At 64.2% G+C, this 17,745-nt stretch overlaps 2 protein-coding genes across 7 annotated transcripts; one reads left to right on the forward strand and one right to left on the reverse strand.

The window, feature by feature from the left end:
* Positions 1 to 453: 453 nt before the first annotated feature.
* On the forward strand, positions 454 to 4,884 carry MRPL45 (mitochondrial ribosomal protein L45). The gene is made up of 8 exons (XM_083809050.1): positions 454 to 583; positions 831 to 1,026; positions 1,456 to 1,573; positions 1,951 to 2,049; positions 2,605 to 2,653; positions 2,898 to 3,047; positions 3,131 to 3,304; positions 4,225 to 4,884. The coding sequence occupies exons 1-8, from the start codon at positions 536 to 538 to the stop codon at positions 4,327 to 4,329; spliced, it is 939 nt and encodes a 312-aa protein (XP_083665176.1). The 5' UTR covers positions 454 to 535; the 3' UTR covers positions 4,330 to 4,884.
* Positions 4,394 to 17,713, reverse strand: GPR179 (G protein-coupled receptor 179). 6 transcript variants are annotated; one of them, XM_083809048.1, is made up of 11 exons: positions 16,754 to 17,713; positions 16,178 to 16,286; positions 15,025 to 15,127; positions 14,684 to 14,892; positions 14,423 to 14,491; positions 13,803 to 13,912; positions 13,489 to 13,727; positions 12,908 to 13,046; positions 12,632 to 12,737; positions 12,371 to 12,517; positions 4,394 to 12,014 (listed from the first exon to the last, which is right to left on the reverse strand). In XM_083809048.1, exons 1-11 carry the CDS (start codon positions 17,548 to 17,550, stop codon positions 7,389 to 7,391), a joined length of 6,654 nt encoding a protein of 2,217 aa, XP_083665174.1. In that variant the 5' UTR covers positions 17,551 to 17,713; the 3' UTR covers positions 4,394 to 7,388. The 6 variants fall into 6 exon arrangements, with proteins under 6 accessions (XP_083665174.1, XP_083665173.1, XP_083665171.1 ...); XM_083809047.1 differs by having other exon boundaries at positions 14,684 to 15,127; XM_083809045.1 differs by having other exon boundaries at positions 12,371 to 12,737; positions 14,423 to 14,892.
* Positions 17,714 to 17,745: the final 32 nt, after the last annotated feature.

Raw genomic sequence — 17,745 nt, forward strand, 5'->3', positions numbered from 1 at the left:
GCCCCCCCCCCGTGCTGCAGGGGGGCTCCAGCACGTTTGCAGCCGTGCATGTTCCCGGGGGGGGGGGGGGTGAGGGGGGGTTGCACCCCGTGCACGGTGCGATGGGGGTGGGCGCCGCGCCCCCCCCGTGCTGCAGGGGGGCTCCTGCACGTTTGCAGCCGTGCACGTTGCACGGGGGGGGGGGGGGTGAGGGGGGGCTGCTCCCCGTGCACGGCGCAGGGCGCTGCAATGGGGGTGGGCGCCGCGCCCCCCCCCCGTGCTGCAGGGGGGCTCCCGCCCCGTGCACGCGCACCCCGCTGCGTCACGCCCGGGGGGGGGCCTTCCCCTCCCCCCCCCCCCGCGGGGCCCGGGGGGCGCCTCGCACCGCCTCGCGCCGGGGGCGGAGCCTCCCCCGCCCCCCCCCCGCAGCCGATGGAATTTTCCACTCGCCGCCGCCGCGCGGGCTCCCGACGGCCCCGCCCCCTCCGCGCGCCACCGCGGGGCCCCGCCCCGTTCTGGCCCCGCCCCCCTTCCCGTCGGGCCGTGCGGCGCCAAGATGGCGGCCGCCATGAGGGCGGCGGGACTGGGGCTGCTGGGCCGGCGGGTGCGGGGCGCCGGGGGCGGCCGGGGGGGAACGGACGGGGGCCGGGGCCGCTGTGAGGAGCGGCTGGGGCCGGGTTGGGGCCGGGGGCAGGCTCTCCCTCCGGGCACGGTCCCGGGCGGCCGCCCCGGGCCGGCGTTGGGCGCGGTGACGGCGGCTCCGCGGTCCGGAGGCGTGAGGGGAAGCAGCGCCCGGTGCCGGCCGCTCCCGGCCCTCGGTTAACGCCCGGCCTTGCGTTCCCTTTCCGCAGGCCTTGGGGTCGGCGCTCCGCCCGCCCCGAGCCGCCCCGCCCTGTCTCGCGGTGCCGGTGAGGACGAAGCGGCGGCTGTTCGTGCCCGAGTGGGCCCGGGAGCTGTCCCCGGAGCAGAAGGAGCGCAGGATGCGCGCCGCCGCCAGGGCGCTGCCCGAGGACCGCGTGGAGCGCGCCTTCTTCTTGGCCTGCACAGGTGCTGCGGGGCTCTCCGGGGGCAGTTCGCTGCGGCCGTGCTGACAGCGTCCGCCTGCAGCAGGCTCCGTGACCTGCTCTGCCCCGGGTGGGTGAAGGCAGCGGCCCTGCTGCTACCAGCTGTGTGTGGGGCCGTTGGCCCTTCATGCCCAGGGACCAGCGTTAGCATGGGAGGCCGTGCTTTGTCCTGCTGGGTGTCTTATCCTCATGTCTTGGGGCTGCATGGAAGAGAAGGAGAGCTGATGGTGTAACACAGCTTGTTCGCAGTGAGAGGTGCCCCTATCATTTGTGGCCACGCTCTTATTTCATCGTAAAGATGTTTTCTGGGAGGAATCCTTCTCCAGCAGCTAGGGTGCTGCCTCTCTGTTTCCTTCAGAACACAGCGTTTGGCAGCTTTTGAGCCTCCTGACCTTTCTTCTCTCTCATGCAGCTGATATTATAGACCCTTATGTCCCTCCTGAGGGCGATGCCCGCATGACTTCCCTATCCAAAGATGGGCTGAAGCAAAGGGTGGAGAAGCTGAAGCAGACTGCTGCCTCCCAGCTGGCGTATGTACCTTCCTTTTAATTAGTCTGTGGTGTCAAAGTCTCGCCCAGTTCTGTCTCGCAGTGGTGAGGTGGTGTGTTTGTTTATAACGTTGTTGCTCTTGTACCGCTTCTGTCCTTGGCGTGAGAGTGAACACAAGCCGTCTGTCCTGGCACGAAGGGGTGCAATGTGTACTCGCTTTTTCTGTTTTTTTGGGGTTTGCAGAAGTATGTTTTTCTTATGAGTACCTAGAGACTGTGTGTCAGTGGGGAGGGAGTCTCTGGTTCCCAGTTATTCCCCGGGGAAAAGTGCTTCTAGAACTGGATAAGATTGTTGTCACCTGAAACACTGAAATGTTTTTTACTTACTGCAGAGCTTTTTTTTTTTCTTGTCTTTTCAGTCTCCGGAAGGTAAAGGATCATGATCCGGATTTCAGCACGAAAACCTTCCCAGAGAAGGCCCAGGAGATATTCATTGAAGCTCACAATTGCCTGGCAAAGTAAGACCTGGTCTCTGACTGGTGTGGTTATGTAGGACCTGCTTCTTTTTGCTTATATGCTCTGGTTTTCTTCCTTATCTTTCTAACCCTCGTGCCTCCTCTGCAACAAGTACTTTCTTTTGCTGCCCTCATCTCTCTGAAGACGAGGTGGCATTGGAGGTTTGGGAATCGGTGTTATTAGCAGCTGAGCGGGTGGTTGCTGCTGTTCAGCATCATGCCGCAGGGAGTGGTTTGGATGTGAAAGGATGCTCTGCTGACTTGCTCCACTGTGTAGGAACAGAACAGATTTCAGAAGTGCATCATTTGTGGTTACAGTTCCAAACATCAATAAAGCACTTAGACCATAACTAGCTTCCAAGGGATGTTGTCATGTCTTTCCCCGATGTCTTGTCAGCCAGCTGGCATTCAGGTTCTGATTTTGTGTTAAGATCACAGCTGAGAATCTTGTTTTTCTGCTTTGCCGGTGGATTATATATCTTCTGGAGAAGCAGGAATTTGTGAGTAAGCCTCTTTACAATACACGTATTTGAGTAACTGGGTGTGTTTCACTTGCAGTTTTAACAAGCAGAAACTTCACTCCCTGGTGACAGAGCGCTGCTATCCGGTAAGTTTGTCTGGGTGTTAGTGTGTCCTTGGTTGGTTTTAGAGAGTCTTAAAGAGTGTGGAAGGGTTGAGAAATTGCCTGTCTCTTTTCTTTTTTTCCCCACCTGAATACAACAAAGACAGTGGGGAGACAAACCACAAGTTTAAGTAATAGCTAACGAATAAATGCTTCACTACATGTAGTAGTTCGCTTCTTCAATTCACACCCTAATTAAGTTGGTGCCGACTTATTTTTTCCTTTTTAGGACATGGTCCGCGGCAACAGGTACAAGACCATCCGGTGGAGTTTTGTGGAGTCTCTGGAGCCTCCGAGAGTGGTCCATATTCGGTGCAACAGCATTGTGAATCCAAGTAACCTGTACGGCCAGGTGACGGTGCGGATGCACACGCGGCAGGTACGTCCCCCTGTCCCCCTTGTGTCTCCCAGCTGCCTCCAACCTGGGGCCAGCCCAGCGTGTGTTTCCTGGCTCTGTTACAGACTCTGGCCATCTATGACCGGTTTGGTCGGCTGATGTACGGTGGGGAGCAGGTGCCCAAGGATGTTTTGGAGTATGTCGTGTTTGAGAGGTATTTGGTCAACCCGTACGGCACATGGAGGATGCATGGCAAGATTGTTCCAGAGTGGGCTCCGCCAAAGGACCCCATCATTAAGGTAATGCCACCAAGAGCAGACACCAGCATCAAAGCCTGTGGCTTTGAAACATAAGTTCCTAGATAATTTTGTACAAAAACAGAGCTGAGTTTCCTGTAGTGGCTGGTGGTGCATGTACTTGCAAGCAGTCCCATTTATTAACGTGGGATTATCAGCCTCTAGCATCTCTCGTGGTGGCTAGTGAATGTTACAACTGCTGGGCACCGGGTTTAGTCCCAGGAGGTATTTGCAATTTGTGTGCTTCTGTCCTAGTTAAGGTCAGTCGTTTTTCTGCTGCTTTTGGAGGTTTTATGACAGATTGCAGCTGCATTTTGATGCACGCAATTGTTGTATATTGCCTAGAGTTTCCTATGATTAAAGGAGAAACTTGAGAGCCAGCAGCACTCTGCAAAAGACAAATCTGTAACTTGAGGCAGGCATGGGTTCTGCTCTGAACTACACAGTGAGTTGGGTTTTAAGCCATCTGATTGTTCCTGTACCTAGTGTTCAGGGGTAACAGAGGACTTCACTGAAGTCTGTAGGGTGTTTGAGATCTCCGTCTGGAAAATATATAGAGATAAATACATATTTTAGGGTAACCTGGAGGATGTGATAGCAGACCAATGGTATTTGATAGGTATGTGATAATTTAGGGCTTCACTGCTCCCTGTACGTAGCCTGGCAAACTGATGCAGGTGCTCTGTCCTCCTGTGTGACTAAAAACAGGTCCTAGAGAGGCAGGAGGTGAGAAGCGCGGTGTGGTACAATGCATGTAATACCGCTCCCTGCTCTGTGTCCTCCCCCATGCTGCTGCCATCTGGTCATCTTCCTGTGCGAGGCTCTTGCATTGCCACCACCTCCTGGTCACCCTTTCCCGTGCTCTCGTTACAACAGTTCTGAGCTGCTCCATTTTGTGCTGATTTTCGTCCTTGCTGTTCCAGACGGTGATGATTCCTGGCCCAACCTTGGATCCTTCACAAGAGGTTAAAGAAAATAAATACGAAACTTCAGAGCAAGTACAGAGACAGCAGTATGAACAACCCTGAGGGAACAAAATGGAGAATGTCTGAGGAGGTAGCCAGCTGGGTGTAGCTGTGCTTTTCAACAAGCAAAGCAGCTTCAGAAATGGACTCCAGTCACTAAGAAATTGCCTTGAAAGGAGTGAAAGAGTCGTGGGAGAGGATTCAGATGAGCTCTAAGAGCTTTACTCTGTCCAAATAGACTATGTGCTGTGTCTTAACCCTCTCTGTGTTTCTGTGCAGATCAGAAGTCTGCTTGCTTCAGGGCGGCTCTCTGGGCTAATCTCTGTGCTGAACTTGTGTGGCGAGAGCCGTTGACAACACAAGTCTGTCCAGACATGGGACGTATGGTAGACCTGGTGGGCTTTCATTAAAACTTACAGCTGTAATTATTGGTGCTTTCTTTTCCCATCCTCGTTCCCTGTCTGTACAGAATCCCAGGCTTCTTTTCCTAACAGAAAACAAGAACAGCAAGCACACTTTAAATCAAGTTCTCCTGAGTGGGTCCTGCTGAATGGGTGCTTGTTAACGGCCAAGCTGTAGCACAGCACTGGTAATTTAATAAATTTTTTTGACTCCTGAGGTCGGCGTTTGTGTCAACTAATGTCAAAAGGCAGCATTTCTCATAGCTGATGGGTTTCAGTGCATTTGTTACAGATGCTCTCAAATTTAGCAATGGGATGTTGTTAATGAGCGGCTGGCACCATCCTGTGGACACGATGACGTTCACATCAGGCCCTCTGGTTTAGCAGGCTGCGTGAGTCCAGAAAACCTACCCAGGGGTTACCTTTTTCCATGGCTGCAAGTAAGGCAGTACACTGCTAATCTGTTCTTGCTCTGCTTTGCTCAGGTAGCTTCTATTTGCATCTAGTCACGGAGCAGAAAATTCGCTAGTCGTCAGATAACTGAGCGTTTCCTTTTCCAGCCTCGTACTGCTTTTTAACTCAGCCATTTTCAAGAGCTTGTGAGAGTTGAGCGCCTTTTTTTCTTCCTTGAGAGAGATTTTACAGAGCACGCAGTACGATTTATGGCTCCTTATGCTTGCAGAGTTTTCGGTGTTGCTTGTGAATGATGTTCCTTTGAAAGGGCAGAATATCATCTCTATGCTCAGTTAGGAGAGGAGCCAGCGATGGAATCCCTTTCATCTCTTTGGAAATCAGAGGGGTGTCACAATCTGTCTGCCTTTCCTGCAAGAACCTACTATATCGAGCCTTCTGCCTACGCTTCATTCATGAGCTGAAGAGAGATTCAGTGCTCCAGCATATGTGAGCTGGGGTAGGAACAAAAATAAATCAGCGAGCTGCCTGGTTTGTGTCTGGTGTGACTAAGGCAGCGTAGAAGCGTGTGCGGCTGTGACTGCTCAGCCACTTCCTACGGACACGGTTCTTCAGCTCAGGCTCTGAATGAGAGGAGTGCGTTTTCTGACAGTGGCTGGGTTTTCTGGGAGCACAGCATTTAACTCCAGCCTAGCAGCGTGTAGCTCCCCATCTCCTTTGCCAGCCTCTCTGACTACACCACTGCTGTTCCTGGGTTTCCTTTACGGCCTCACTGCTTTTTGTTGTAGCTCTTCCTTAAGTATATTTAGTATGCTGCCCACAGCCCATAAATCAGCCGAGCGTGCACTCTGAAGACAACTTTATTTTCTGTATGTACACTTACTTACACCATTGGATGACTTTGACATTCGGCACTGAGGATCACAGCACACTACAGCGATGCCACTTCCTAAGGAGAGAGGAGGCAAACGACGAAGGAACGGCAGGACAAGCCCCGAGCCCCAGCCTTGCAGGGAGATCAGAGAGAACAGAAGCGTTTGCTTCTGTGCCTCTGGTTTTGATTTGCTTCTGCTCAAACAGAGCAGGGGAACAAACCTGGGGAGACTGCTGTGCTGTGCTGCCCGGAGGGAGCAGGGGGAGAGGGACCTGCGCAGCCCGCAGCGTGCACCCCAGCTCTTCCTGTGGTGATGGGATCAGCCCTGCCTCATGCCCTGGAGGTGGTAGCGCCACCACGGCCTCAGCACCTTCCCTGTCTTATGGGAATTGGTTTCCATTTCTGCCCCCAAAAGGAATGTGAGTACAGGAAGAAGTTGAAATGGGGGGTGATAAAGGCATCCCGTGTTTCTACAGGTAGGCAGTAAAAGTGAAGGCTTGGGAGTGCCGGTGGGAAGGGTGATGGAAAATCCCCCCTGCGATGGGAAGGTGAGCTCTGGGCACTGCACACATGGTGAATGTGTACATGTGCACACAGGCGTACGAGAGAAATAACCAGTAATAACGATGTTTTGAATAGCGTAATTAAGACAAACACTTCTGCAGCTGAGTTGCCAAGAGAAGTGCAGCAGCGCTGTGAAATCAGCCGGAGATGAGTTCGGTAGCGGGGATACCTCTCTCTGCTGTCACGAAAGCAAAGCTTTCTAGGAGCAGAGCAGCAGTGACCCGAAGGCTGAGCTGGTCCCACCCGGGGCAGCGATAGGCAAAGGCAGCCGGGCACGCGAGGCAGCGGTGGGCATCGCCCCATCGTAGCGTGGAGGTGCTGGGCTGGCAGCACCGGGCTGAAGCGGAGCAGAAGGGGAAGCTTTGCATGCGTGACAGTCCCGCGGCTGGCTCAGCAGCCTCAGAGGATGTTCAGAAATAAGTGGTGATGTCCGGAGGAAGCCAAACGTGTCGTGGGGCTGACTGGGAACAGCGGCCTTGTCCCAGGCGTCGGAACCTGGCCGGTCCCAGCGGTGCTCATGGAAGTCGCTCTGTCATTAAATGCAGGTGACAGCAGCTCTGGTGCCTTCAGCTGGGCTGCAGGAGCTCCGGACGGTTGTTCTCCTCCCCGGTGGCACCGTGGCTGCCCCGGCCTGACTCTTCCCCTGGGCTCACGATGGAGAGAGTGACCTGATCCAGCGCGCAGGGGCTGCCAGCTCCCCCCGCCCTGAATTCCCACAGTACCGGGTGCTCGGGAGCCCAGACCCTCGCTGAAGGCAGCCGTGGGCTGTCCCCAGCCCTTGCTCTTGGGTCCCCCCGCGGGCAGGCGGCGGGCTTCAGCTCGGGACTTTCCCTGCACAACCGCTGCCGGCTCCCAGCTGGAGCGGGCGAGAGCTACTCGTGGTCCCAGGGGCAGCCGTCGGGGCTGGTTCCCCTCGTGCCTCCCTCTCCGGGGCTCTGCCCAGCCTGGCAGGGGCTCGGGCTGGGGTCTGTGCTCTCCCACGGGCACGCTGTGGGCGCTTTCTGGGTTTCGGTGCCGGGGGCAGGGGGACCCTCTTCTGCCTCCCAGGGACAAACCTCGGCCACAGTGGCACCTGTGCTGGGGCTGCTGCTTGCCACATGTGCTTGCCGAGGGAGCCCTGCAGCTGCCCGCAGGGGCTGGGAGCCCGGCAGGACGCGGCGCAGGGGCTTGTGCTCGGCCTGGCCCCCAGAGCAGCCCCCGGCCTTCCGCAGGGCTGGTGGAGATGTGGACACCGGCTTTGGCTCCCCGGTCCCAGCGGGGGCTGCTCCATCGGCTCCCCGTGGGCACGCTTTGGGCGCGTGGATCTGCACGGCCTTGGGCTCCGCTGCTTCCCAGGGACAGATGTCGGATTTCCTGCTCTCTGTGCTGTCCGACTTCTTGGGCGGCTCTCCCCCCGTTCCAGGTTTTTGGGGGGGCTCCTCCATGCCTGGGCTCTCCCAGGGGCAGACGGCCTCTCGCTCGCTGCTCCCCTTCTCCACCGCCTTGGAGGCACCCCGGTGTTTTGGCCGGAGGCTCGCCTCTCCCGGGGCTGCCCCGGTCCTCTCAGAAAAGGCTCCTTTCCCTGGCAGAGGCGCAGCCGCCTCCCAGGGGCAGATTTCAGCTTTATCCCTGGCCCCCAGCTCCTGAGCCTCCCAAGGACAGACCTCCGTGCTCAGGGCGCTCCCCGCGGGCAGCGCTGGGCTCCCCGAGCCCGGGCTCTCCCAGGGACAGACCTCGGCCATGGCGCTCCCCGGTTTCGTGGGAGCAGCTTTCGGCAGCTCTGGGCTCTTCGTGCCCCCCGTGGAGGAGCCCCCTGTGCCCGGGCCCTCCTGGGGGCAGACGGACTCACGGTCCCAGCTTGCTTTTGCAGGCGGGCTGTCTCTGGTCTCTTTCAAGACACCTTGATGCGTAGAAGTGTTCCTGCCCCCTCTGGACAGGCCGCCTTTGTCCTGCCTCGGTTTCCCTTTATCTGAGGGGAGAACGGCCACCTCCCAGGGGCAGATCTCGGCTTTATCCCTGGCTCCCAGCTCCCAAGGACAGACGTCCGCCTTCAGGCTCTCGGTGCTCTGGGATTCCCTCGCTGCGGGCAGCGCCGGGCTCCCTGTGCGGGGTCTGGCTGGGGGCTCCCAGGGGCGCGCGGCCTCGCTGCCGCCCCTCTCCAGGGACCTCGCCGGGCTCGCCAGCGCTGCCTGGCGCGTGATGCGCTTCTCCCCCCGCGGGCCTGCCCTCGGAGGCTGCTTTGCCTTTTGCTCATCGAAGGGGGGTGCAGCCGCCTCCCGGGGGCAGATTTCTGCCTTGCTGCCGGCTTCCAGCCCCTGAGCCTCCCAGGGACAGGCCTCTGCCTTCGGGCTCTCCGTGCTCCGGGATTTCTTTGGCTCAGCTTTCGACCCCTCCAGGCTCTTCCCAAAGAGCTTAGCGGAGATCTGGGTGTCCCTGCGAGCCGCCCGACCCCCCTCCCCTGCCAGCTTTGCTTTGCCGCCCTCAGGTTCTCTTGATCTGGGTTTGTCGTCTGCTGGGGGAGTCCCACGCGTGTCCTGACTCCATCTTCCCTTCCCCGGCGGAGCTGCGGCTACTTCCCAAGGGCAAATTTCTGCTTTAGCGAGCGGCTCCTCCTCAGCTTCCCACGGACAGATGTCGGCCTTCTTGCTGCCAGCGTTTCCAGCTTGGGTTGACGTTTTGGGCAGAGCTGGGCTTTCTGCCGTGAGCCCCTCGCCAGGCTCCTCTGCACCTTCCCAGGGGCACACGGACACGCGCTGGCTGCTCCCTTGGCCCGCGGCGTGCGGCGGCTCGCTCCTGCCCCCCGGGGCTGCCGTCTGCAGGGGAACCGCTGGGGAAATTCCGTTTTCCTCCTTTATTTTCTCTGCCGTGGGTAAGGCTGTGCTCGTTTCCCAAGGGCAAACTTCTGCTCTGTCGCTGCTGGCTCCCACGGCTTCCCAGGGACACACCGAGGCCCTCACGCTCTCCGGGCTCTTGGAGGTGAGTTTTGGCAGATCCGAGCTGCCGGGGGCCGCTCGAGGGGGGGGCAGCTCGGTGCTGGCGCTGCCCCAGGGCCGCCTGGCCGCTGGCTGCCTGCCCCCGCTCTCCTGTGCCCTCAGCAGACCCAGGGACTGGGGGCGGATGCTCCTGCCCCCCCTGGGCAGCCTCCCCCCGGCCTGCTGCACCTTTCCCTTCTCCGGCTGAGGCTCCCCCACCTCCCAGGGGCAAATTTCTGCTCTGTTGGCCGTCTCCCCCTCCGCACTCTCCCATGGACAGACCTCGGCCATCCTGCCCCCCGCCCTGCCTGCTGTCCCTGGAGCCGCTGCCGGCAGCTCTGGGGGCTTTTCCCCCAGCTCTGCCCCAGGCCAGGCACTGCCAGGACCCCCATGGGGGGCACCAGCCTCGCCCCCGCTCCCCTCCCAGGGGCAGATCTCCGTTCGAAGGCCACCACCCGCCTGGGCCACCTCCGTGCTCCTGCTCCTCGCGGGGAGCCCCTCGGTGCCCCGTCCCTCCCTGGCACTGCAGGGGCCGGGCTGGCTGCCCCCCTTCCCCAAGACCTTCATGGGGCTTCCCCCTCTCGGTGAGCCCCCCCCTGCAGCCGTTGCCTCCTGTAGTGCCAAAGCCCCCCGGAGGGCACCCCGGGCTTCCCAGGGACACACCTCAGCCCTCGGCCCCGCAGCAGCCGCGCTGTGCCCGGGGACCCGGGGGCTGCCCGTGCCCGGTTCCGCAGGTGGTGGTGGCGGTGGCGGCGGTGGCTCCTCGGTGGGGCGCCTGGGGGCCTCCTGCCCCTGCCCCGCTGCAGGGGGCTCAGCCCCTGCCCGGGGGCCAGGCTGCGCTGCCCCGGCTGCCCCCGGGGTTTGGTGGGGATGCTCGGCGGTGTCCTGGCGGCTGGTGCTGGGCGAGACCTCGTGTGCCCCCCAGGGCATCTCCGGGACCCCGCCGGCATCTGCGCTCCCCGCGGCAGCGCTGGGCTCCTCTGCCAGCTCCTCACCACCGCCTGTGTGCACGGCCGTGCCGTCCTCCTGTCCCTCTGCTTTTCCCCCGCTGTCCCCCCAGGCTGCGCTTTCCGACGTGGAGCCGGCGTTGTTGTTGTGCTGGCAGGGCACCGCGTCCCCCTCCTGCGGGCTGGGCTTGGGGCTTCCATTTGTGGGACCTTGGCTGCTCCCCCCTGGAGAAAGAGTGGGTGTCCCCGCCAGCTTGGGCCTCTCCCTCCTGCTGCCCCCGTCTCGGTCTCGGCCCCGTGCCCTGAGGCTGCCCTCGCTCTCCTTCTTTCCTTTCAGGCTGTTTTTCCCTCTGGAGCGGTTCAAAGCTTTGATGGCCAGCCCCAGGCTCTTGAAGGTTTTCTGTGAGGACGGCTTGAGGCTTGTGGGGGGCACTGGGGTGTCACCAGGGGTCCCTGAGGCTGAAGGCTCGGTGGCTTTTTGCTTCCGGCTCAAAATCTCCTCCTGGATCAGCTCCCAGGGGCAAACCTCCGCGGGGATGGAGCGGGCGGACTGCAGCCGGCCCTGCCCTGACGTGGGGGATGCTCGCCCCGGTGTCCCCACGGGTGTCCCCACGGGTGGCTCCAGTGTCTCCCTGCTGTCCCCAGCTGCCGCAGTGTGGTGCACCAGGCTCTGGTACCGCACGGGGGGCGGCGGCGGGGTCCTCCTCACCGCCACCCGCACCCGCCCCGAGAAGTGGGAGCTGTCGACGCTGATGCTCTTGGTGGGCGCGTAGGTGACGTGTTTCTGCGCCTTGCCATCCCCTGGGGGGGACGCATCGCACGAGGGACCCCCGTCGGTGTGGCCGGAGCCAGCTGGCAGGGGGGCACCGGCAGTCCCAGTGGCTGCAGCAGGGCTCTGAGGCTTCCCAGCTTGCTCAGGGGGTCCCTGGTCCGTGGGGCGCCCCGCGGCCGGGTGCTGCTTGGCGTGCAGCTCAGCATCCCGCTCAGCATCCCGCTCAGCATCCCGCTCAGCATCCCGCCCGTCCCGTGCGGCCCGGCTGGCCACGAGCAGGGCCTCATCCCGCGCACCAGCGACGACGCTGAGCGACTTCAGCAGGAGGGCGCGGGGCTGGGGGGGCTGCTCGTGCCCCGACAGGTTGTGGGCGCTGGCCGACTTGCACACGAGCGGGGCGGCGTCGAGGGACTCGCTGTCGGATTGCTCTGAGCCTGCCGCGGTCGCCGCTGGTGTCCCCGGCACGGTGTCCCCGCTGGGGCTGGGGCCAGGGGAGCCGCCCCGGGGGCCCCACGCCGGGCTCTCGGAGCTGCGGGACTTGCGCAGGGCGGCGGCGTGGTGTCGGGAGCCCCCATCCCGCACCCTCAGGCTGGCGCTGCCGGCGCTGGGGAGCCGCTTGGCCGAGGCGCGGCGGCTGCCGGGGGTCCGGAGCCGCTCCTCCCGGCTGCCCCGGGATGCCACGGCCTCGGGCAGCTCGGCGAGGCGGCGCACGAGGGAGCGGCCCAGGCTCCGTCGGGACCCGCGCTTCTTGGGCAGGTGGGGGTTGTTGGCTGCCATCCTCCGTGTCTTGAGCACCTCCAGCTGCGCGTAGAGCTTCTTCAGCTCCTCCTGCGCGCCGCGGGACGGGGGACACGGCAGAGAGAAGGGAGAGAGGAGAGCACGTACAACGGGACCACCCTGCAATTCTCCACCTTGGCCCCCGGAGCCACGGGGCCGGGCTGTGCCCATGTCCCCGTGCTGCTGCTCTGCCCGGTGCCCGTCCCCCCGAGGAGGTGGCTGCGGGGGATGGGCTGGGCTCCCCCCCCCCAAGGCCCGTGGCCGTTCGCCCCGTGCCCCCTCCCGGCTGCTGCATCCCCTTCTCCACCCTCTGCTTTGCATCAGGAGAAAGACTGCAAAAGGCAACTCTTACTCTGCGTGGGGCTGCATAGCTAGCGTCAAAAGAAGGTCCTGAGTGTGCCACCCACCCGAATGTCATCGGGGTCGAGACTGCGCTCGCTCCAGGCAGACGCGATGCTGCTGTTGAGGCAGGAGCCCGAGCGCCGCATGTCCAGCTCGTCCTCGTAAACCTCGGCCGCGATCTCCTCCCGCAGCGGCGAGCTGGCGTGCAGGAACTGGGGGCGAGGGGCGAGCTCGCCGAGGGGCCCCAAAAGCCTGGGGAGCCCCCGCCCCATGTCCCGGGCCCCCGACAAGGGGGGAGGCGGCGCAGGGGCAGGGCCGGGCGTTACCTTTGGGATGAAAAGCAGCGCCAGGGTCATGGTGACGGTGCTGTGGGTGTGAGCGAAGAAGAGCAGCAGGGTCCAGTCGGGGTGCAGCGAGGGGACCATGACGAACCTGGAAGGGGCAGGAGGGCAGCGTGGGGTCCGACGGGGGCACTCACGACCTTGGCCCCTCCTGGGGACCCCAGTGGGCAGTTGCTGGCTGCAGGGCTTTGCTGCTGCTGCTCTGTATCGCCGGGGCTAGGAATCTCTGTTTCCAGCCCCATTTCCAGCCCCGTGCCCTACCTGGCCACATGGAAGGCGGCCGAGATCATGAGCTCGTTGTGCAGTGCGATGCCCATGTAGCGGGGCTCGTGGAAGGCGGAGGGCACGGCGCGCGTGGCGTAGCACAGGGAGCTGCCCCACAGCAGGAACAGCATCTCGGCTGCAGGGGAGAGCAGGAGCTGAGCGCCCGGCCCCGACACCCTGCTGCGGGGACACCTTCCTGGTGGGTTCTGCTCCCCTCTGGGCCCTCCCTGCCCTGGGTCGCATCCAGCCCAGCACATTCACCCAGGTGCTGCTGGTGTGCGCTGCGGATGGAGCCAGGAGAGGCCCACGGCATCCTCCGGCACAGCCTGGCACTGGCAGCGGGATGCGCTGCTGCTGGGTGCTTCGCTTGGGGCCAGGGCATGAGCTGGGGGTGCTCGGGGAGAGGGAGGCAGCTCGGACGCCCGGCTCTGCTGCAGGCTCGATTGGATGGACAAGGAAACTAAAATCCTGCCTGCTGTCTTAACAGGACGGGGTCCTGTGGATACAGGGAGCAGGGAGGGGAGAGGTGCGGGCAGGGACGGCCGTGGGGGTGCCGGGGGGGCTCTGCCGGCGCTCACCGACCACCATCATGTAGTCCCAGCGGTCGTGGCCGCAGATGTAGAAGTGGAGCCCGCGGGTGGTCTGGGTGCGGATCACCAGCGGGATGTTCTTGTCGATGTTCTCCAGCATCCCCACCGTCCAGGCCGCCAGGAACCACAGCACCAGGAGCAGGATCAGCCCCAGCATCTTCAGCACCCGCCCGCTCGACATGTAGGGCACGCGCTGTGCCGTGCGGGCCAGGAACACCCTCAGCACCCTGCAAGGCGTGGGGGGGGTCAGCCCCGGGCTGGGTGTCCTCGGCGTGGTCCCGGCAGCCCCCCGGCCCCGCTACCTGTACAGCTTGAGGGCGATGGTGCCGTAGACGGTGGCGAAGCCCAGCATGCGCACCCAGCGCAGCACGATGCAGCGGAAAATGCTGGGCTTGAAGTACAGGATGAAGACCTGGGCGGTGGGAGGGAGGCGTCGGTGGCGGCGTTGGGGGCCCGCTCACCGTGACGGGGGGGGGGGGAAAGGGCAGGGACGTGGGAAGCAGCGACCGGGGGCAGCCTGGCCCCCCCGCCTCCCCCTTGCTCCGCGGCAGCCACCGCAGACCTTCCGGGAGGGAGAGGGGATTTGGGTAGGGATTAATTCTGGTGGCCAGCGGGAGAAAAGGGATTTGGTTTCCTGAGAAGGTTTGTACTGCAGCCCTCGGAGCCTGTGCCAGCACAATTAACAATTAGGTGGAGCCGTGCCCGTGCCCTGCCCGGTGCCAGCTCTGCCGGATGGGTGGGACGGCTGCTCGGGGCTCGGCGCCACGTTTTGGGATGGGGGCAGGTGGGGGGCAGCCCCATGCCGGGGCTCGTGGCTGTGTATTTGGGGTCCGCAGCTTAACGTGGGGCCACGGGGCCGCCTGCCCCGGCACGCTCTGACCGTGGAGGGGGGGCTTCAGCACGGGGCCGGGTGGGTACTCACGGGGAAGTAGAGCAGGAGGGACCCGAAGAGGATGGTCTCCAGGAGGACTACTCCTGACGCCCGGATCCTCTGCGGGGACAGGGCCACGTGAGGGCGCAGCCGGGAGCCCAAGGGTGCTGGGAGGGATGGAGCCCAGGGCTGGGACGCCCACCCCAGAACACCCTCCCTCGAGAGCCCCCCGGCAGGAGGCAGCCGGGCGGGGGGACACGGGCCGAGGGGAGCAGCAGCGGGGGGACCCGGCGCAGCCCAGCGGGCGCTTGCCTTGCTCCTTCGGAAGTGGTAGGAGACGAGCATGCTGAGGAAGACGGCCAGCATGCAGAAGGCCTGGCAGGAGAGGACGGCTGCCCGCAGCGCCCGGTCCTCCTGGATCAGGCAGGGGGTGTCGTCCACGCAGGTGGCGCATCCCTCGCGGCAGGGGCGGCACGCCAGCTGGGGCCCCCCATCCACCGGCACCGGGCTCCCCGCCACGCCTGGGGATGGAGCCGGGGGTAGGTGAGGCCCCCAAAACCCCCTTTTGGGTATCCCAAAGCCCCCACAGCCCCGGCACCCTGCAGGGGGCCGTAGGGTGAGGGGGGGGGCCCCCAGCTGGGTGCTGCACCCACCTGCCCCGGTGCCGATGGCCACTCCGCCGGCCCCATAAAAGCCCGGCTTGCACCGACACACGTACTGCCCGAGGACGAAGCCGCGGCTCTCCTGGGGGACACACTGGAGGAGACAGGCAGAGGTGCACGGAAGGGCTCGCCCTGCACCCGTGCATTGCACTGGCCCTGGCCTCCCCCCAGCCCCGAGCTCCCCTGGCACCAGGGGCTCCAGCGCACCCCCGGCTCCCTGACCCCACGCTGTCCTCCCCCACGCCTGGGCCTGGAAATCAGTGGTTAAACATTTAAGAATTAAAAGCCAAAGCCTGGCCCCCAAATCCCTCCCTAAAACCTAAATGGACACTTAATGCAGCAGAGCGCGCTAATCCGGCCGCGCGGCTCGGCCGTGACGGCAGCGGCCGCGGCAGCACCGCTAATCCCCCCCTGCCCAGCACCGGGGCCGGACCCTGCCCGCGCCGCCAGGCCGGCCGGGAGCTTTTCTGGGTATTGTTGTTGCTGGAAAGACGCCTGGCACGGATCAGGTCACGTCCCTCCCGAGGGAGTTACTTGCAGGGAGGAAAAGTGTCTGAAATAGAAGCTGGTGAGGTGCCGCCTGCGAGGGGACGGCTTTTGGCCGGTGTTTCCCATGACGGGGTCGGCGAGTTGTCACCCCACAACCCCGGCAGCACCAGAGCCCAGCTCCACGGCACGAATGCCGCCCCAAACTGGGGCTCTGCAGGGTTTGCCGTGAGCTCCCGGTGGGCACAGCTGCAGGAGCATTGAGGGACACCCGTGGGGATGCTGCGCCCATCGGCTCCCAGCCCCCGGAGCGCCGTCCCCGCTGTCCCCAGGTGGGCGGCAGCCGGGTCGCCCCGCTGGCGCTGGCGCTGGCGGAAGATTTGCACAATAAACCTTGGGCACGGTGCGAGAGCAGCTGAGCGGAGCAGATGGAGCGGCTGGCGGGGGATAAAGCTCATCCCGCACGGAGGGACGGGCGGCGGGGACAGCCCGGCCGGGGACGGGGACAGGGACGGGGACGGTTTGGAGCGGAGCAGCCCCAGCCCCGACGGATGAGGGAACGGAGTCCCACGGTGCCCCAGGGGCTGGGACGGATGCTGGGACCAGCGGGGTGCTGGGACCAACGGGGTGCTGGGCGCAGGGTGCCCGCGGCGGGTACCTGGGTGCTGTTGAGGTCGCAGCGGTGCGTGCCCGCGAACCAGCCCGGCCCGCTGGCGCACTGGTCGATGCCCACGTCCCGCAGCTCGATGTCCACCCGCACGACGCCCCTGTGCAGGGGGACGGGGTCAGCCCCGGGACATTTGGGAGCTGGGGGGACGCAGCTGCGGGGGAGCTGGGGCACAGCCCCGGGGGGGGGGACACTCGTGGTGCCAGACGCTGGCTGGGGCTGTGCCCCCGGGAGCTGGGTCTGGGAGATTCAGGGCTGGGGCACGGACAGCCGAGGGGGCCGGGGAGCAGCGCGGTGCAGTGATGTGCAAATACACGCACGTGTGTGCACATGCACGAACACGCAAAAGTGCACACGCACGTGCACACGCCTGCACACGCATTCCCCCCAACACGCACACAGACACGCACACACGCCGCAGGGAGGAGGGCTGCCCCCACCCCACAGCCTGCACCCTGCCGCACACAAGCGGTGCCCCACGCCTGGGGGCGATGCCTCCAGCTGCACCCATCACCTCCACGGTGCACCCCCGGCCCCCCGCACCCCGTCACCGCCGGCACCACTCACTTGAACTCCGGGCTGAGGTCCGGCTTGAGCCCGTAGAAGGCGGAGGAGAGCGTGACGGCCCAGGCGGGCAGGAACTTGCCGTCCCGGCACTCGAGGAACGGCGGCGACCACCGCACGTGGCCCGGCTCCCCCACGTAGCTGTCGCCCCGCTGCCACTTGGGGGTCTCCATGCTGCGCAGGTCGTTGCTGAGCACCCTCTTGCGGAGCTGGGGGCTGCGCTGGGAGCGGAGGGCGTTGAACCACTCGTTGTCCCAGCTGCGGTTGCCCAGGCCGGGGGCGGCGGCGGAGACGTCCCGCAGCCGGATCTCGCCGTCGCCCGCCGTGGCCTGCAGCATCAGCCGGGGCTTGGCGGCCAGCGGGTGGGCGTCGAGGGCCAGCACCGCCCGGCGCACCCAGGGGTGCCCCTCGGCCAGGCTGCGGACCAGCGCCTGGTACCACTCCACGTCCTCGACCACGCTGGCCTCGCGGATGTCGTTGCTCTGGAAGAGCATGTTGAGGAAGTTGGCGGCCTGGGCCAGCGCCTCGGGGGCGGCACGCAGGGCGGCCCGCAGAGCCGGGGGGGGACCGGGGCCGGGGGCCCCCGCCGCGACGCCCCGGCTGCAGTTGGCGCGGGCCAGGCGCTGCGCATCGCCCGAGCGCAGGAAGGCCAGCGCCGCCGCCGAGCCCTCGGCGTCCCTCGATGCCCCTGGCTCCGACGTGGGCACCCCGGGGGGTGGCGAGGCCGGGGGCCGCTGTGCCCCCCCCAGGAGCAGCGCGGCGTGCAGGCACCAGAGCAGCGGCCACCGCCGCAGCCCCATGGCCGGGCTCAGCGCAGCCCCCCGGCACCCCGCGGCCGGCCCGGGGGGGGCATGGTGGGCACGGCGCCCGAGCTGGCCGGGAGCCCGCTGGGCTGCGCTGAGCCGCGCTCCGCCGCCTGTTTTCCTCCCTCGACAGACGTCACCGGCTCCAAACTGCGCTCAGCCGCTGGCGCTGCCCGCCCGGAGCCCCCCCGC

Source organism: Anser anser (assembly GCF_964211835.1).
Source record: "Anser anser genome assembly, chromosome: 23".
In the NCBI taxonomy this organism is placed as follows: domain Eukaryota; kingdom Metazoa; phylum Chordata; class Aves; order Anseriformes; family Anatidae; genus Anser; species Anser anser.